Source organism: Rhinoderma darwinii, chromosome 3 (genome assembly GCF_050947455.1).
Source record: "Rhinoderma darwinii isolate aRhiDar2 chromosome 3, aRhiDar2.hap1, whole genome shotgun sequence".
In the NCBI taxonomy this organism is placed as follows: domain Eukaryota; kingdom Metazoa; phylum Chordata; class Amphibia; order Anura; family Rhinodermatidae; genus Rhinoderma; species Rhinoderma darwinii.
The window spans coordinates 205,112,821-205,133,413 of NC_134689.1; the positions used below are offsets into that span (position 1 = coordinate 205,112,821).

Genomic DNA, 20,593 nt, shown 5'->3' on the forward strand with positions numbered 1-20,593 from the left:
CCCATTGAATCCAATGGGGATGCAAAACCCATAATAGAAAGCAAAGTATTGCAACTTTTGCGGCGTAATTGCAGCGATTACACCGCAAAAATCTCAACTCCTGAAAAAATAATTACCCAGATTGCTCTCCTTCTTCCTGCAGCCCGGGCTCCTGGGATGAAGTTTTATCCCATCTGACCGCTGCAGCGTCACATGGCCTGCAACGTCGTCATAAAAGGCCGGACGTGGTGCGATTTTTCGGACGAAAGGTGCTGCGGGTTCCAGGTCGGATACGCTGCGTGATTTTTACAGAGTGTATCCGACCCGTGGGAACCCAGCCTAAAGGCTGTGCAAGCCCTTGAAAGGCAAAAAAAAAAATTCCCAATAAAAAAGGTTACTTAGTGTGTTTTGTGTAACTTTGTAAAAAATTTATTTTTACGTTTTGAGATACAGCTGATCTGTATTCTCTATACAGAGCAGCTGTATCTAGCGCTATTCACGGAATTCATCAGTCCCGTGGACCTGTCGGGTTCAGTGTCGACGGGTCCTGCGCGTCTCTCTGACATGCAGGATCCACCTGTAAACTATCACATCTAAGTTCATATCTGAGATGTGATAGATTACAGGTGGATCTGACACGCAGGACCCGCTGTCACTGAACCCGTCCGGTCTGCTGGACTGACGGATTCAGTGATAAACGAACGATACAGCTTCTCTGTATAGAGAATACAGAGCAGCTGTATCTCAAAAAGTAAAGAGTTTTTAATAAAAAGTATTTACAAAGTTACACAAAACATACTGACTAAGGCTCCATGCACCCGACCGTGCCCATAATTTCAGCCGTCCGTATTTATGGGCCAAGCTCCCATTATAAAGTATGGGAGCACGGTCCGTAAAACAAAAAATTAGGACATGTCCTATTTTTTTCAGCATGTTTCTACGGCACGGACACCTACGGGAAAGTGTCCGTCGGCCATTGAAATGAATGGACCCGCAATTACTGGGGATTTTACTGTCGTGTGCATGGGGCCTAACCTTTTTATTAAAATAAAATTGCCTTTCAAGTAAAACGAATGAAATTGACGCAATCTCTTGATCATAGACAAGAACAGGTGCGGCTGTGGATTATCTGGTTTCGGCCGTCATATTGCATTGGATATAGTGTTTTTATTTGGCATAGAAATCTGGTATGTTTCATTTACTGCATAAATCGAGTGGTAATGCTCTGTGGATTAGAGATGAGAAGTAATAAGATGCATACATTTATATCACAGTCTACTTTTATTATATGGATTTTCTTCTGCTTTGAGGTGATTATTGATACTTTACTCAAGAACGTGCCCTTTATGCATGCTGTCCGTTTCCCTTGCATTCTGTGGGAATTTATTTGGTTGTAGAATGTGTCTTGTCATGTGGCTGCCATTAATGATATTTGGAGACGAATGTGTAATAGAGTGGAGACAAATCTTCATCTTACTAGTGGATAAGGTTAGTACGATATATTTGATTGATTTTGTTCACTCAATAATAAGTAAATTACTGGAAGTAGATTTATTCAGTATTGTTATGTGGATGTCATAGTATGACTAAAGGACCTTTTACATGAGCCAATGATCGAGTGTACAAGCGTTCGTATGAGTGCTCGTTCCTGATCATTGCCCTGTGTAAACATGGCAGTGATCATCGACTGATTGCATCTCTTATGGAGACAGAAAAATGGTTGCTTGTTAGCAGCACATTTTCCAGGGGAAGTGCTGCCGACAGGATGAAAATGTATGGAGACGAATGATTGTATTAATGATCATTCGTGCCTGTACTTGAAATCGTTGCTCCGTTTGAATGGAACTAATGGGCGCCGATCGACCTGCTATATTTCCGATCGGCGCTCGTTTAACAGACAGATTATCTGCCTGTGTAAAAGGACCTTTCTTGGAGCCTCCGTCGCAGATTACGTCTGATTTGACGGGAAGAATAGCACTGCAAGCAGTACCCTTCTTCCCATCAAAACGGCAGACACCATAGCGGAACCCAACAAAACCCATTATAAATCAGTGAAGTCCAACAAGTGCTGGTGGTATATGCCGTGCGATCGATCCGGCACTGCATTCTGTTTTTTTTTTTGTTTTAAATGGAAACCAGGACACGTGTGAATTGAGCCTATTTCACTAATCATAATTCTAGAAATGGGTGATAACCGTCTGCGTTTGCTTCCCACTGTTGGGATCCACTGGTCATTGACGATCTACAGATCTGGTGTCTTTGAGGACTCGTAGGTACCTTGAAAACCGCTCCCATATTTTCAGACGTTTTTGAGTTTGCGTGTGAACATACCCTAAGGCTGGGTTCACACAAAGTTTTTTTGCAGGCAGAAAATCTGCCTGAAAATTCAGTTTGGAATCTTTAGGCAGATTTTGCTCTGCCTGCACGCCGATTTTTCGCTGCGTTTTTCGCCCGCGGACATTGAGTGCTGCGGGCAAAAAAACGCAGCGAAATATGCTTTCTCTGCCTCCCATTGATGTCAACGGGAGGTCAGAGACGTAAACGCCCCAAAGATAAGGCATCTCGCTTATTTTTCCCGCGAGATGGTTTTTCCACTCGCGGAAAAAAAAAACTCCTCCGCTTCCCATTAAAATTAACGGGAGGCATTTTCGGCCATTTCTTGGCGCGTTTTCCAACTCTGTTTCCGCGTCAAAAAAAACTTGGCAAATAACTCTGTGTGAACTGACCCTTAGAAGTCTGTGTTATTTTGTTGCACTGTGTATTAGTAAGGCCCCATGCACACGACCGTGTTCGGTCCGTGATATACGGTCCGCATGTCGGCTGCATGTCCCGGACCGAACACAGTGCAGGGAGTCGGGCTCCTAGCATCACACTTATCTATGACGATAGGGGTCACTGCCTGTCCGCGGAACTACTGTCCCGTACTGTAATCATGTTTTAGTGTGTGACAGTAGTTACGTGGATAGGCAGTGACACCTAGCGTCATAGATAAGTATGATGCTAGGAGCCCGGCTCCCTGTACTTTGTACGGTCCGGGACAAGCGGCCGACATGCGGACCGTATATCACGGACCGAACACGGTCGTGTGCATCAGGCCTAAGGCCTCATTCACACGACAGGGTCCGAGTGTCGGCCGGGAAAATCGTCCGTTTTTGGCCGATTTTTCCCGGCAGGTTTGCATCCGTTCCGGGCCGTGTTGCCGTTTTTACCGGCCGATTTGCATCCGTTTTTTTTCCCTGTCCGTTTTAAAATCGGATGAATTTCATTTAAATTTGTTGCCACACACAGCCCTTTGTAGATAATGCCACCCAGCCCCCTGCAGGTAATGCCACCCAGCCCCCTGCAGGTAATGCCACCCAGCTCCCTGCAGGTAATGCCACCCAGCTCCCTGCAGGTAATGCCACCCAGCTCCCTGCAGGTAATGCCACCCAGCTCCCTGCAGGTAATGCCACCCAGCTCCCTGCAGGTAATGCCACCCAGCACCCTGCAGGTAATGCCACCCAGCACCCTGCAGGTAATGCCACCCAGCACCCTGCAGGTAATGCCTCCCAGGCCCCTGCAGGTAATGCCACCCAGCACCCTGCAGGTAATGCCACCCAGCACCCTGCAGGTAATGCCACCCAGCACCCTGCAGGTAATGCCACCCAGCACCCTGCAGGTAATGCCTCCCAGTCCCCTGTAGGTAATGCCACCAAGTCCCCTGTAGGTGATGCCACCAAGTCCCCTGTAGGTGATGCCACCAAGTCCCCTGTAGGTGATGCCACCAAGTCCCCTGTAGGTGATGCCACCCTGCCCCCTGCAGGTGATGCCACCCTGCCCCCTGCAGTTGATGCCACCCTGCCCCCTGCAGGTGATGCCACCCAGCCCCCTGCAGGTGATGCCACCCAGCCCCCTGCAGGTTGCACCCACCCCCCCCCCCCCTTCCAGGAGAAGTCACTGACTTCAATGTCCATATATGAACAGTGTAGTTACTCACTTCTCCTGTAGCGGAATCCCCGGCCATAGAGTCGGGGATTCCGCTGCAGAAGTGAGTGACTTCGCTGTGTCCATATATGGACAGTGTAGTCACTCACTTCTCCTGTAACGGAATCCCCAATCCCCGGCCGGGGATTGGGGATTCCGACTCCTACGGGGAGCAAAAAAAGACCCTCCTCCTCCTCACATGCACTCTGCACTGTGAGGAGGAGGAGGAAAGAGAGCGTGAGCGACGGTAGACCCGGCTATCACTCGGGACACATTCCGGTGATGGCCGTGTATTACCCGGCCCCATAGACTTCTATGGGGGCCGAGTACCCGGCCGAAAATAGGGCATGTCCCATTTTTTGACGGCCGGTTTTCCCGGCCCGTCAAAAAATCGGTCGTGTGAATAGCCCCATTAGGGGTCTATTGTTCCTAATGCAGCCGGGTGCCGGCCGATTTATGAACGGCCGGCACCCGGCCGGGAAACCCTGTAGTGTGAATTCCGCCTAATACTCTCTTTAGCTCAATATTTATGTTTTGTAAAATATATAGTTGTTCAGGGAAAATTAGGCCATGTTCAGACATGCCGTATTTGGGGCATTTTCCACATCAAAATTTTTTTAAAGTGTGTCGTGCAATAAATTGGGTCTTCTAAATCACACTCACATGTGCGGGATCTTTCCAATTCGGATTTAAGGGAATGTTGCGGGTTTAAAAAAACACAGCGTGCTTTTCTTGTTGCGAATTTGCTACAGATTTTCACAGGAGATTGTAACACATGCAGATCTTCCTGCAGATTTGCCACGGATTTCACCTTATCTATGCTGTATAGTATTTCTTGTGTATTTATGCTATTCATGTCTAACATGCTGTAATTTAAAGCTTATATATTTGAACATAATTTTACAGTTTACATATATAAGTAAAGGGGTTTTACCGCTATGATCATTGCTGGCATATATATTTAGGCCCCGTTACACAGGCCAATGATCTGCAAACGAGCGTTCATATTCACAGGTCAACATTCGGCTAGAAAATGGCTTATTCATCGGCTGATAAGACAATCATTCAGGTCTGATTATTAGGAGGTTTAACCAATTGGACCACTACTGATGCCTAGAATGATGGAACCAGTCTGTCTGCTCTTGAAGTCCCAAACAATATCTTTTTGCGGAAGAACGAGTGGTTGACAGACTCTTGTCCCTATTTCATACAGATCTGAAGGGGGTTTGCGACTTGCCTGGAGTCCATTTTTAGAACTGAGCTGACGGATGTAAATACACACCTAAACCTGACTATTGTAGACAGGATATCTGTCCACCGTATAATCATTTTATGAACCCTCCCAGGACTTGCACATCAGAATCGACATAATTGTTTCTACCTTCGTAAACTGCTTGACTATACCGACAATAAGGGTATGTGCACACGATGAGAGGCTTTTACGGCTGAAATCACAGCTGCCTCGTTTCAGCCGTAATTCCTCCTCCTCGCATTTTGCGAGGCTTCTCTGACAGCCGTAAATTTTGAGCTGTGCTTCATTGAGTTCAATGAAGTACGGCTCAAATTACGTCTGAAAGAAGTGTCCTGCACTTCTTTTGACGAGGCTGTATTTTTACGCGTCGTCGTTTGACAGCTGTCAAACGACGACGCGTAAATGACAGGTTGTCTGCACAGTACGTCGGCAAACCCATTCAGATGAATGGGCAGATGTTTGCCGACGTATTGTAGCCCTATTTTCAGACGTAAAACGAGGCATAATACGCCTCGTTTACGTCTGAAAATAGGTTGTGTGAACCCAGCCTAAAGCTCACCTCTGCAACCTTAAAGTCCAGGGCTTAGTGGAGACCATCTCTCATCAAGAACCGTTTGCTACAATAACTTCTATCTTCACGGCTGCTCTTGGTTGCAAATTAGATTGCCCTATATGTCTACTCTCAGCCTACCAATTTAGATGTCCGCGGTCCATCACCACATGCACTCCTCCAGATGTCTTGTGCAAATTCTAGAACATAGAAGAAAGATCTCCTTTGAGTGTTGCGGACCCAAGGCCTATTGGAACACCAAGATCTCCACATTCAACTCCTTCCAGACCTGTCCAAATGGACTATTTCACAACCTGTAGCCCTTATAAGGGTTGTCTCATCACAGACAATCCCTTTCAAATGAGAGCCGGTGTGGCTGATCACTGCGAGTCCAGCTACTGACACCCCCGGCTGATTTTGCTGGAGTAAGCCTCAGCCAGACAGGCATTTCCCCTGCAGCGGTTACTGCTGGGGAAATGTAGTATTACATGGTGGCCATTCTGATGTATTGACACCCATGTAATATATGGATGGCTCGTGTCTGCTAGAGCAGATCTCCAGTGTCCTTCCATTCTAGCTCATAGGGGGGGAGTCCAGAGCAGAAGACAACACCCCACCCCTATAACATTGTCCTTATGAGCCAACCCCTTCAAACCTATAACTGACCATCTACGTACCTGTGACATTGCATATAGATGGGGATTCACGCTATTTCTCTGGGCCATGGTCGGTAATCGCACCATTGTCTTTCACTCCCCAACTGGATTACACGGAGATGTGTCCCTTCCCAACTGGACATTGCTTGATCTGACAACCTCATATCTGGACACTATTGGTCCTCGGTACCTTTGAGGGACCGCATCTTGTCTCCGCTGTGTAGTCACTTTCTGTTGGCATTAGATAGATCAGGCATTGACTGACTACTTTTTTACCCTACTACATTTTATTATATAGGCAATGGTGATGTTGTTTAATTGATGTCTTGTGCTCTTGCACTGTTCTTTACGATATAGCATCTCCATCGGGGGCACATATTGTAGGCTGGCGGTTGTTATTTTTCATTTTGCAATGTTGCTTATTTTTCCCTTCCCCTTTCACTTGTTCCTCCTCCCCTCTAGAGAACACTGGTTGATTCTTTCCCCTCTTCCCACAGGCCTCTCCCTCCACCTTTTACCTTAAGTCGTGTCAAATCTTTCAGGTGGCTTTTCAGAATAAGCTGTCGTGTGTGTACATGAGGAATAACAATATCTGTGGCCGTTATATAACTTGTATCCTGCATTTTTTTTTTTGCAGTTTTCCCCTTGGCAGGCTCTATCTCTTATTCTCCGTTTCCACTTATCTAGTAGGCGGAGCCTAACGGCTAGCATGTCTTTTATACACTGCACATGGAGAAGAGAAGAATCCGCTATCGGGTATAATATTAGAAAATAATAAGTTGTTTGAAAACTTAGTGTCCATTTAACTTTTGTTCTATTTTTGGGGGTTACAGTAATTCCAGGTGACCATGCTATTTTGTTTCATGTGTAGAGCCATAATAGTTGCTTTTACTGTGCTTTTTTCATGATGTTCACTTGACTGTGTTAACGTACATTGTTCGCTTCTTCTAACCAAGTATTCTCTTTATACCTAAATATGTGGTAATGTTTGTAATTCTGTGGGTACTCCACATTAAAAAAAAACGAATGAAGGGCCCCAATCCTGACTCAGCACTGTATCTGAAATTGCAATACAACCTTAGTCATATATTGATAACCTATCTTGTCAGTCAAAGACATTCATCTGTGTTCACATTGTTTCACAATGTCATAGGCACATGATTTTGTCCAAGAGCACATTAGATCTTGTATTCCTAGACCTATCCGCAGATTGGGTTAACTCTAATCACTTCTGAATTTTTAGCTGAATTTAAAGGAGTTTACTCATTTTTAGACATTTATGGCACATCCACAAAATATACCATATATGTCTGATTGGTAGGGGTCCCACCTCTGGGGCCTGTCAGGCAAATAGAGGTCGCCTGATTGCCATTTACAAGGTGATGCTACGTCCATGCAAATTAATAGGTGCCCATGTGCGTGGCTCTCTCTATTCATCGCTTTGGGACTGATGGCAACAACTATTCTATGCTTGCCTGTAGCGTCTTCTTTCCTGCCAGAACAAAAGAGTGAGCAAATAGAAATCGAAACATGCCCAATCCTCATTTTCCCTGACGTCTGCTGTTTGGGAAATATGGGATGCCCCTATACATATTAGATTATTCAGATTTATCTAATTTGCATTAGGCAATAGATTTGAAAACGAAGATTAATGTATCGCCTAAATTACCTGTTTACATAGTATGTTGCACAGCCACCTTTGGACTGTTGGAAGGCATCATGGTCTCTTATAGAAACCTAATCCACTGGTAGACTAGCTAAATAACCATCTGCACTACCTGTAAAATGGTACCAGGCAAGCCCCAACTTCACTGTAACTATCCAGTGAATTAGGAGTTTGTTGGGTACAGGGGCAACTCAAACAGCCCAAAGGTAGTTGTGAAATTAACATGTAAGCACATTATAACACATATTTGATAGTCTTACTTTGTTCTTCCGTTAATCATTTTAAATAGGCGGATACTATTTAAAAGAGTCAAAAAATTATTACAGGGCATATGGATAAACTAGAATACCGTGTCCAACATGTACATTGGGATTTATATCTAGAATAGGTCACCAGGTTAGTGTGTTATATGAAACCAAGCCTGGATTCATGTATTTTGCATAAGGGTTCCTTATGTTTACTTAGTCATCTTTTCGTGTCACTGTTTGCCCATTTATTGCTGGGTAGGTGTCTGGTGCTTGTAATTCTTAGCTAAAGCCCTGTCTTATAGTTCCAGCAGATCTATCATGAAATCTGGAATATGTATTGTACTCAGCAGACCGCTTGTCCTGCTTCTTGTACTCGAACCAGGATAGGTTTTAGCGTTTGTATAACAAAACTGTTGCACATTAAAATGAAAAGTAGAGTATTCTAGCCACAAAGGGACAGGTGTTTAATGTTATCTGTCCTCCTATCCCCTGGTGTTTGTAATGTGTCTAGTCATTAGTATTACTAATTTGGTATAGTTGGGCTATCCGTACATGGCGTAATTATGTTTCTGTAATATTGTGTGTGTGTGTGTGTGTGTGTGTGTGTGTGTATGTGTGTGTATATATATATATATATATATATATATATGTGTGTGTGTATATATGTGTGTATATATGTGTGTATATATATATATATATATATATATATATATATATATAATGTAATCCACCATATGCTTTGATTATAGAGCATTTTCAAATATATATTTTTTTAAATGTTTTGCTTGAAGCAAAACTTGTCAGATTCCAGCAGCCCAATTGCGTTTATGTGCCAAACACATAACTTTTAGGAAACATTTTTGTAACTAATTTCAAATGATTTTTATTCTTCAAACTCCTTACTGTTTAAAAGATATATATTTATTGTATAATTTTCTCTTTTCTTAAAAAATCTGATACACATAAATGTCTTTCTGTGAATAAAATACTAACAGTATACACATTACTTGAACAGACTGCCATGCCCAATGAGCTATAGGTATTGAGGAAACTGAACACCTAGTCCAAGTATCATGTATTTAAAATATACAGTGTAATAATCCATGTAAAAATAAATAAAAAATGTAGGCAGTATCATTTCTTTTCATATTCATACCTATTTTTGAATAGAAAAACCGAAATGTAAAACTAGTCAGTTACAACCTGAGGTGCTAAACATTTTTGTCTAGCTTCATTGTCTTCAGTTGTTAACGGTTTACTCCTCTTGGGTTCTATCCATGAGTTATGGATCACTGCGTTGTTAGGCATAGGATCAGCTTCTACAATTGAAACCACCCTTTTTTTCATTTTGCTCTTTAAAACTTTTTGGAATTTTTGTCTGGTGAATGCGTATAACAGAGGGTGGAAGATGGTGGTTCCATAAGCCATGACTAAAAAGCACAGTCTGAGTTTAACCAGAAGGTCACTTGGGCCAAGACATAAAATTGTTGTATTCAATAAGGAAATAGGCGTCCAACAAAATAGAAAGGTCGAAATAATTAGCAGTGACATCTTGAAGACCCTTTTCTGCCTTTCCCGTCTCTCCCTGTGTCTCTTTACTGCTCGGCGAAGGGCAATAATAACTGACACAGAAGTCCTCACACCAAGCACCACGTTTCTATTTCCGCTGCTTTGCGATATATCCGTTGTCTCATGCTGTGTAGCCAGAGAAATCGTTTTTTTCTTTCGTATTTTCTTCTTTTGCCCTGTTGAAAATCTTGTCCCTATACGAATGTTGAGGGCTTGAAGGATTTTGCTATAGGTGATCAACATCACAACTATTGTGAAAAAGAAAATGGGAATCTGAACCAACAGGTGATAATACATCCCAAGTTCAGTATGATATTCGTTTGTGCTAACACACAAAAGTGTTTTGTTCTCCCACTGGTTTTCACTTTGAAAGCTGAAAAAGCTGACTTCAATAAAGGGAATCAGAAAAGCAAAGAAAGATACTATCCATGTTGATGTCATCAATATAACTGCGCGGCCCATGGTCAGGATACGATTGGCAGGTTTGACCGAAATGTCGTAACGATCCAGAGTAATAGCAAAAACATTAACCGCAGTGGAAACACTGGCAAATGAAACACACGCTTCATGGAAGCAGCAGATCAGTGCACTATTGCTCTCCAGTGGCAGTAACAGGATTACAATCGTTAGAGGAACACATCCTACACATATTATCACATCAAGAACATGGAGGTTCATAGTAATAATGTTGCTGACAGAGTTGATAAGGTTGGACTTCATGCAGTAAAGAACCAATACGGTGAGGTTGCTTCCGAGGCCCAGGACAATTTCCAGCATGAGGAAACAAGTGAGGGAGATCTGGAAGCTAAGCGGATATGGCAGCGGTCTGTACATGTTGCTGCTGATGTCATTAATCTCATCACGGACTGTTATATTGGCTTCAGACTGCATGTTGGTTTCCAGCATGAAGGTGAAAAACATCCTTTTGAATTTGGTGGCATGAGTCCTGTGGAAAGTCAAAAAGAAAATCACATTCAGCTCTGTTTTTTTACATTTCTGGTCTACATATTAACTTCTTAATCCTAAGGAAATATTACTAATGTAACAAAGAGTTCTCTACCATTAACAAAGGACAGACATTTAAGTTTGTAACTTACGTTTTTTTATTGTATAAGATTTTAACCTTTTTGTTTCAAGATCACTGTTTGCACGGTAAGTAGAATCTAGTTAGGGGGCGCGTTACTGGTTAAGGATTACATTTTCATTATGCCAACGATCTAATAAAAATTGCATTGATAGAATGCCCCTTAAAGGGGCAAGTGGGGACAAAGATGGTTTTTGAAGTGTGGTACACCTATGTTCTTCCCACAATGGCCCATTCATATATTTTTTTGCAGCCTATTAGATCATAGCCCCTTTGACTGTTAAGGGCTAGGCTGCCTTTAAACTTGCCATCATGTTCCATCATTGTCCAAACTAATTATGTAAGCTCTACTACCAGCATTTTAGAAACATTCCCGCTGCTCGAGGCGGCCATATTTCACACACAGTCAATGTAGTCTCCACTTTAACCCTTTATCCAATGAGAACATAGTGGATTTACAGAAAAGAAGTAGATCACACTTTAACTCTATATACAATAGTTTGTGTCTCGACCAACAATGTCTCCCTGTTCAGTGTATGTACATATATATATATATATATATATATATATATATATATATTATGTGTGTGTATATATATATATATATATATATATATATGTGTGTGTGTATATGTATATATATATATATATGTGCATGTATATATGTGTGTGTGTGTATGTATGTGTATATATATATATATATATATGTGTGTGTGTGTGTGTGTGTGTGTGTGTATGTATGTATATATATATATATATATGTATATATATATATATATATATACACACACACAGATCGAGATGTGCTATGTACTTCTCTACCACTGATTTGCAGTCTGCTGGTCCTTTAATTTATGCAAATGTACTTTAGTCTGAGCTGTAGTTGCTATAGCAACTAGATGAAAGTTCTGCCAAGTTTAATGTTGCTAAATATTTTTCAGCAATATTGTTACATTTTTCTTACCAATGTGACGGTTGCTTTTAAGCTAAAGGTTCCTAGCGGCTCAAAATTCTAATAGATGCCGGCAGTTCACGCTCAATCCCACTTCTGCTCTGTGCAGTCAAATGGACAAATAATTGTGACGTTTTGTTTCATTGTAATTCTTCTTAGACATACAAGTCAATTCAATTTAAAAAAAATCAGACTGCTATGTCTATATATCTGCAGGCTTTTTTCGATGTACAGTATATAAGTACTAATTATGATACACAAGTAACGAAAGATCAAGCTTGTTTCGTGGGATACATTGTAGATTTCGTGTAAATATAGGTGGACCTGCGCTTGGGCTTTGAATGTACGTGTGTCAGGCTCTATTTACACTTTAGGGATCTGGTTTTGGGCTTCTGTAATGTCGTGTCTGTTCCAACTACAGCTGAAATTCTGCAGAACCTAGGGGGATCAGAACGGAACACTGGGATGTAAACAAACGATTCAACAAAATGTTAGATTCTTTTCACCTTTTAGGTTTATCTTGATATTTCTAAAATTAAGTAATGCGATACATACTATCGTTTTACAAATCATAAAAAAGTTATATGCGCTTCAGTACATGTATTTTCGAAATAAATGAAGCCTGAGCGTTGCGCGAGTAAGTGGTTTATATTCTGTCAAGGAAAACTCGTTTTTACTACTCTTTTGTATGTGTAACTTGCTGAGCGCATCTGCAGAAAATGGAAAATGTGAGTGCTGCCAGATCTCACGCTGGCCAAAGATAAAGCATCAGTCCTGTGTCCCAGGCATTACATTTCCTGTGACTGGAGAGAACATGTTGAGAGAAGGGGAGTTAATGAAATCAATTCATCTTTTGTGGCTGCATGGGGCGATGTACCAGGCACCGGTGCTTCTAGGCTGTCAACATGTGTGGCAGAGCTCGGTTTCATGCTGTTTAACACCTACCTTCTTCCTTCTGCCATAAGGGACCTTTAGTTCACTGAAGCGTCTTTTTAGAGATTGAAACATGATGTCATTGTCATACTCCGATGGCTGTAAAGATGTTCAGCCGCTCTGTTTTTCAGCAGGGGTGGAATCTATTTAGAGATGTACTGGAGCTCGCCAAATGGATATCAACTGACTGATGTTCAGTTATCCAGACTGCTGCTCGTATTTTACACCCTACGATCACAGATGCGTTGCTGAAACTTTTGATACACAATATTTAGCGTCTGGTCTTTTTTGGTTGTAACATGTAACATGAAGGAGAGTCGAATGTTCCGTCTGATTTACATTTTTTTTTTTATCCTTGATGATGTATTTCTTTATAACGTGAGTTTTGGACTGCTGGTATAAACCTACTGCATTATCCATAAATCCGAGTTCTTACTCACAGGCAGCTCTGGTGGATAAGAGACTTCTATGGAAACGCACATGTAACATGGAGTCCTAGGTGTGCTGGATAATAATTGATATGAAGTTGATAAGTACCATATCAATGTAAAGCCATGAATATCCATTTTCTAAATAGATCCATATTGTGTAGCTGTTTAACACTTTCCTGCTTCTAGCCTCCACTATCCAGCCATAATAATCATTTTGCAATGTGAGGTGCTCACCATTTTGTTTTTTTGCCGACACACCTGCAAAGAGTGAGTCTGGATTGTGACAATCCTTCTTCTAGAGTTCCATTCTCTGTATTTTTGTGTTAAGCGCTTAAAAGTTTCCTCCATTGCTAATCCCTTTGTGTCTTCTGGAATCATACGTTATACGAAAAGTCCATACTGCACCTGCGGAAATTATATACCACTCCTTTCACCTAAAAAAAAATGAAGTTGGTGGACTGGTGTATTATTTATATGGCCTTAAAAAAAATCCTAGTTCTGTATTACATCTATGTGGTGTGTAGCTAATGGATTATTTTTGAGACCCCTTTCTCTATCTAACTGTTGTGTTATGGAATGTGTGTATAGGCGTATAGATGGACAGATATGGATATAGATAGTCTCATGCATAGCGAGATTGATTTAGGGAACTATACATTACATGGTTTCCATTTACCTGGGTATCATCGGTGTGCTCACCGCCTCCGAACAGCAGACATGGAGCAGTGCACATCCCCTGTCATAATGTCATGAGCTTGTCTGAAATTAATTCAACTTCATCGTAGCCATCTGAATGACACATTTCTGTCCCCCCTTTGAATATCTCCTTGGATGCAATGCAAATAAGTTCTTTCACGTCTGTTCTACTCTTGTCATGGCTATGTAAATAACCAGAATAATTGCAGGATAATGCAAATAATAATAACCAAGCCCCGTCATACAGCGGAGAGGATGCAAGGACCACAGCTTTGTGTCTGTTATCTGGTGTCTGTGCGTGACTATTTTAGATGCTATTTCATAGCCGAATCCAAACCATAACACTATCCATTATTGTCACGTTCCTCTGCCCTCAATATATAGGTCTTGGTGGTACCCCCCCCCCCCTCCCTCAATCGGCTTATGCTGCATAGAGCTAATGCAAAACTCTGTGCCATGTGAAAAGTGGATAGCCAGCTCTTACCTGTGCCAAAGATTACGGATCCTTTGTGAGCCTCCTTGAGTTGCAATTGCCTCATCATGTTCATTTGTAGGCAGAGTATACAGGAAGCCAGGTGGTATATATCTCTCCAGAAAATGACCTTAATGAAGAGCCGTTCTTGTGCTGAGCCATTGTTTCAGCATAGTGCTAATGTGCAGAGCATATAGTGCTGCTCCCAGGCTGCTGTGGTCAGTCGCTCGCTCCGTCTTCCCACTGCCAAATCAATAAGCATCTGAAAATACATGATGAAAGTCATTTAACATGGTGAAGGCTGCGGCTCTCGGGAGACATGAGTGAGCTCCTGTCTTTTTAAGAAGAGCAGCAGTGTTGCTGGTTAGGGCTGCTTTTGCAGAATGACAGCTTGCTGCTGAGCTTCCCTTCACTGCAGAGAGATGCAGTGCGTTCACTCATTTTCATTGGCCAGATTTGCTCAGCTTCGGGACAGCACTGCATTTTTAAAATTCTCCTTAAAACCTGTTCCTCAGACTCCAGTCCAAGGCATTGTTGTGTCGTCATTTTTTGAGTTGATGTCGATTTTACGTTTATTTCATTATTGACTTCCGGTTTGCGCTTTGTTTTTTTTATAAAATGTTATTTGAAGGTGAAGCCAGCACCCTAATTTACCTTTTTAGGACATTTCTTTATTAAGTCATGTAAAAAATATCAACAGTCAATAGTTCAGGCAAGTGCAACCTTAGTTCTAGACTAATATTTGTTTGCGTCTATAGGAATTGTAGTGCGATAATGCTCTGTTTACATTAGTGCTGAAGGCTCCGTCTAAATTTCTGTCAAATTTGAGAGGAAGAATAGCAGCGCTATTCTTTCCGTCAAAACGGCAGACACCATGACGGAACTCAACGTTTCCCATTATAAGTCAATAGGATCCAGTACAGCCAGACGCAGATGTACACGAAGCCCAAACGATAAAATGTATTCTATGTTTTATTTAACCCCTTAATGAAATGCCACGTACATGTACGTGGCAGCCGTTAAGGGGAAATATGGATGCTCACGGGCTGATCTCGTTCCATACTTAGCAGGTGACGGCTGTGTACTACAGCCCACACCTCACTGCAACGGGCGGAATCAAAGATCACTTGGATTCCACCCGTTTGACCACTTAGATGCGACGGTCAATCACGACTGCAGCATTTAAAGCTTTAGAATCGGGGGGACGGACGTCTCCAATGTGCCATCGCCCCACCGCGATGCAATCATGGGGTTCCGATGGTAGTCATGGCAGCCTGGGGCCCTCATGCAGGGCTTCAAAGGAGGCTGTCCTTATAGTAATATACTGCAATTAGTATTGCAGTATATCATGCAAGCGATCGTGGATTCTAGGGGGACTAATAAATAAATTAAAACAATTGGTTAAAGTTTTGTTTTTTTAATGTTCTAAAAAAAATAAGTATTAAAAGTCAAATAAAAACCTTTTCCCATTTTTTCACTAGAGTAATGTTAAAAAAAAAAAAAAGAGTTAACGTTATTGGTATCGCCGCGTCCGTGAAAGTCCGAACTACTACGATATAGCTTTATTTAACCTGCTTGGTGAACGCTGTAAAAAAATAAATAACGTAAAATACCCAAATTTCTGTTTTTTAGTCACCGTAGCTTTCCAAAAAAATGAAATAAAAAGTGATCAAAAAGTCGCATGTGCTACACAACGGTACAAAAAAAACCTTAAGCTCGCCACGCAAAAACTAAGCCCTCACATCGCTCAATAAATGGAAAAATAAAAAAGTTCTCTCTCTCAGAATATGGCGACACAAAACGAGGTTGAATATATTTTTGCATTATGTATATGTGTGTTAGTCTACATCTTCACTGTAGGAAATCGAGCCGTTATCACCGAGCAAATAATTCTCATAAATGTTGTTAAAGCTGACAAATTATACTACATGTTCTGAAGATATGGATAAATAGACCCCAAGATGTTATAAAGGTCTTGTGAAGCACTTGCTTTATCCACATACAATTTCAATATTGATATGCTTACAAGCTGCACAATCTTTCCATTGAATACTGGGACTTAAAGTCTATGTGCAACTTTGGTGGTAATTTTGTTCCTATGCAGCTTTTAAATGTCACTTTTTTGTTAAATTTTTTTTTTACGATACATCTTCTATGTATCCTGTATGTGCTGAAATTACGGCTCGGCTGAGAGTGGGTCCTTCGTGTCTAAATTCAGAATTTAGACTTGATCAATAGATCATTCTATTATATATCCTATAAACACTTAAACGCAGTTTTCTGACAAAAAAAATCTTTATGTCCATTTCTCAAGAAAGTAGTAGTCCATCCATTTGTGTTTTCACTGTGTATTAAAATGAATGAGAGCTACCAAAATTAGACTACACTAAGGGTTAGGTATAAAGACAGGCGTACCAGCTGAGCAGTAGGCTTGTCTGGGAATATAGCCAGATTAAGAACAAGTCTAATTCCAAAATTATTAATAGAGAAATATATACTATTTTTTTGTAGATACCGCTGTAAAGGTTGTGGGAAGCAGATTCATGAAAATTCAGGCAAATACCTGTCGAACTATGTGTGTAATATGTCTTCTAATCATCCTTGATAAATAAATAACATTTAAGGTTTGTTGTTCTACATGACTATAACGGTGAGTTCACACTTGGCGTAAATACTGCAGATTTTCGGCAACAGATTTTGTTGCGGAAAATCTGCAACATAATACAGTAGAAGCGAAGTGGATGGGATTTCAACAAATCTCATCCACATGCTCCGTAAATCCTGGGCGGAAAAATCAGAAATTTACCTTTTTGGTGCGTTTTTTTGTTTTTGTTTTTTTACTCCGCAGCATGTCAATTTTATTTGCGTACACACTCCTTATTTGTTGCAGGTTTTCCCCATTGAATTTAATGGTGAGGTAAAACCTGCAACAAATAGCAGATGTTGCGTTTTTTGCAGTGGAAAGGCAGCGATTCCCGTCACAAAAAAACGCAACTCAGAAAAAAATAAATCTTATACTTACCTAGAATTCAGTATTTCTTCATCCAGGCTGGCCTCCTGGGATGACGTTTAATACCATGTGACCGCTGTAGCCAATCACAGGCTGCAGTGGTCACATGGGATAAAACGTTATCCAAGGGCTGTGGAACGTCAGGACGTCAGAGGGACGAGTCTTTATGTTAAGTATATCCAATTTTTCAAATTTTCTGTGCAGTTTTCCGCAGCAGACGTTCTGGACAAAAAACTGCACCACAATTTGGTGTGGTTTTTCAGCCGGAATTCTTTGCAGTGCTCAGGGCAGATACGCTGTGTGCTTTTACGCAGTGTATCCGCTCTGCGTGAACATAGCCTATAAGTGTTCTGTCAGCCTGCATTTACTACATGGAGAGAATAATTTGCTGCTTAAAAAATTAAAAGCCTCTAAGTTGTGGTGTATGCGTTACTTTTCATGGCAGTTTCTCGAGTAGGCGCTGCGTTTGTTAAGAATTCTCTGCATTCTTCTAAACATTATTCAGGTTATCTGGCAAAAACTGCATAAGAACAAGTAAATTGTTAGTACTGTAAAGTTTAAAGAAGCAGAGACCTAGGACGTACTGAATACAATATTTATAAAGAGTCAACGTTTCAGTATCATAGTTGACTGACAAGTTCGTGAATTTTTGTGTTTATAATCCACAATAAAATTGGTCTTTATTAGTCTTCTGGCGCCCAAAATCCTACTGAGGAATCGTTAGTGTTTTGAGTATTTGTCGTTTGTTGTGTGTCTAACAGGAGCCCAGCCAATGAGTACTACAGACAAGAAAATGAATGTCCTATGGATAGATATTGTTTTCCAGTCCAGTTTCAAAGTAGAATAATGGGCAGATATTTGTCAGTAGTGTGATGTACGCCAAAAATTCTCATACTGTAGCAGTATGTTGCACATGAAATCACTATGCCGTAGCACGTAAGCTTCGCCCAGAACAAGCCCAACGTGCTCCCGATGTTGTTCACATCGGAAGATAACCTAAGCGCATTTGACAAGAATTTTACAACTTTTACCTTTCGCCGCCTCTTCTTCTTTCCCCATGTCTCTTGCAAACAAGGTCTTCTCTCTTGACACTATCCATAGTCTATCTTCTGAAGATCGAGATGTGATACAAGCAGATATTACAATTAAGCCCTCTAAGGCCCTGGGACCAGATAGGTTTCCTGAAACTTTATTATTAAAATGTATCCTTACTCTAGGCTCTCACGTAGTCTTTGTTTAATTATTTTATTCCGGGTGGTCAATTAAGCCCATTCTCTAACTTTCCTCACATTAATGTGATATCTAAGCCTCACAATTACCACTCTGACAGGAAGAAATATAGACCCATCTCATTATTTAATAATGACCTAAAGTTAGGATGCTGACTGAAGGCCTTGTCAAAATATATCCTCCCTGGCCTGGTGGGGTTTATCCTTGGCAGACAAAGGATAATGTACGTCATGTATTTAATGCTATATCTATGTTAAATTCAAGCTGGAATGGGGTCCCACCTAGACAGGGTATAATATTGAGCATGGACTTGCATAAGGCATTTGATTCAATCTTGAAACTAGATTTACTCCAAATTTTGAGATTTGGTTCCACATTCCTCAAAACCCCTTCAAACCCTTTATGCAGATCTTACAGCCAGGGTTTGTATTTGAGGATTTTATTTTAACCATTTTTACGTTCAACATAGTATGAGGCAGGAGTGTCCTCTGTCTCCAGTGCTATTTGCACTGTTGCTTGTGCTCTTGGCTAACCTGCTTTGTAAAGACCCCGATTTTTGAGGAATATTTAGTGGTACAGATGAACACAGATGAATGCTTCTTCTTTGGGGAGATGTAGTGTTTTTCACGTCCCTGCTTACTTCTCTCCCTAATATCTTTTGGATATTTACAAAATTTAGACTTCTATCTGAAATTGCTGCGATTTAATTGGAGACCAAAGCCCTCAACATTAATCTCAGTCAGATGGTTAAATTCCTTAAATTTAACTTCAATTTTAAGTGGACTTCTTCGGTTAAAATTAGGAAGTCTGAAAGTCGTCACTCAGCGGATGTCAGGTGTATGTTACAGTTACAGCCGTCACCCCACTACAACGATTGGCGCAGATATAACTCTGATTCTGGCAATTTCACCACTTAGATGCCATGGTCAATCGCAACCGCGGCATCTAAGCAATTAGAAAGGGGGAACGGCCCCCTTGGTCAGCCCATCGCCCCCTCTTACGGGATTGCAGGGTACTAATGGTTGTCATTGCAGCCTGGGTGCCTAATTGAGGCCATGTCACGATCCATGGGTATGTCGACCCACTAGGCCACACCGCCGTAGCGGAGTAGCAGCTGGCCAAACAGTCCTAGTACAGGAGTACCTTTAATAGTCCAGACAGTAATGGAGGCTCGGCACAGATGAACTTGCAGACACCAGATGTGGTGTATATCTGCAGGCGTCACAGGTGGCACAACGCGACTCCCAACAGTTTAAGGCACAGAAGCAAATATAGCATGGGAACAACGGGAACAGGATAACACTAAGGAACCGTTTGCTAAGACTAACATGGGTAAACACAACAACTCTCAGGCAAGGAGTAAAGGGGCTGGGCCCTTCTTATAGTCCAGGGTGATCATGGGCTAATTAATAATTATTTCCATGTGCGTGCGCTGGCCCTTAAAGGCCGGGCATGAGCGTGCGTGCGCACCCTACAGGACATGGCAGAATTGAGCGCGATGTGAGCGCTGGTGTCTCCTAGGGAGGGGATGCGAGCCAGCGCTCACAAATCCATGGCTGCGACCATCGGGGGGGGGTGAGTAATCCCGACAGTCCGCAGCCATGGACGCTACAGTATCCCCCCCCCCCTTACGCCCCCTCTTCTTGGGACCAGAGCGAGAGGGGAACTTCTTAATGAGGGTAGGAGCATTGAAGTTCTCTTCTGGGTCCCAGGACCTCTGCTCTGGACCAAACCCCTTCCAAACCACCAAATAAAAAGTTCTTCCTCCTACTTTTTTTGAAGTCCAGGATCTCCTTAACATCGAACACATCATATGAACCTCTGGGGGCAACTGCAGGGCTAGGCATTTTTGTGTAATGGTTCAGGACCGCAGGCTTCAGGAGGGACACATGAAAGGAGTTG

At 41.8% G+C, this 20,593-nt stretch overlaps 2 protein-coding genes across 3 annotated transcripts in view; one reads left to right on the plus strand and one right to left on the minus strand.

The window, feature by feature from the left end:
• COG5 (component of oligomeric golgi complex 5) overlaps positions 1-20,593 on the plus strand; it is a 383,955-nt gene that overhangs the window by 45,857 nt on the left and 317,505 nt on the right. The window lies entirely within an intron of this gene.
• On the minus strand, positions 9,219-14,849 carry GPR22 (G protein-coupled receptor 22). The gene is made up of 2 exons (XM_075855070.1): positions 14,464-14,849; positions 9,219-10,829 (listed from the first exon to the last, which is right to left on the minus strand). Exon 2 carries the CDS (start codon positions 10,802-10,804, stop codon positions 9,503-9,505), a length of 1,302 nt encoding a protein of 433 aa, XP_075711185.1. The 5' UTR covers positions 10,805-10,829; positions 14,464-14,849; the 3' UTR covers positions 9,219-9,502.

Coding starts and splice junctions, on each gene's coding strand:
- GPR22 (XM_075855070.1), bottom strand. CDS start 10,804: ATGTTTTTCACCTTCATGCTGGAAACCAACATGCAGTCTGAAGCCAAT.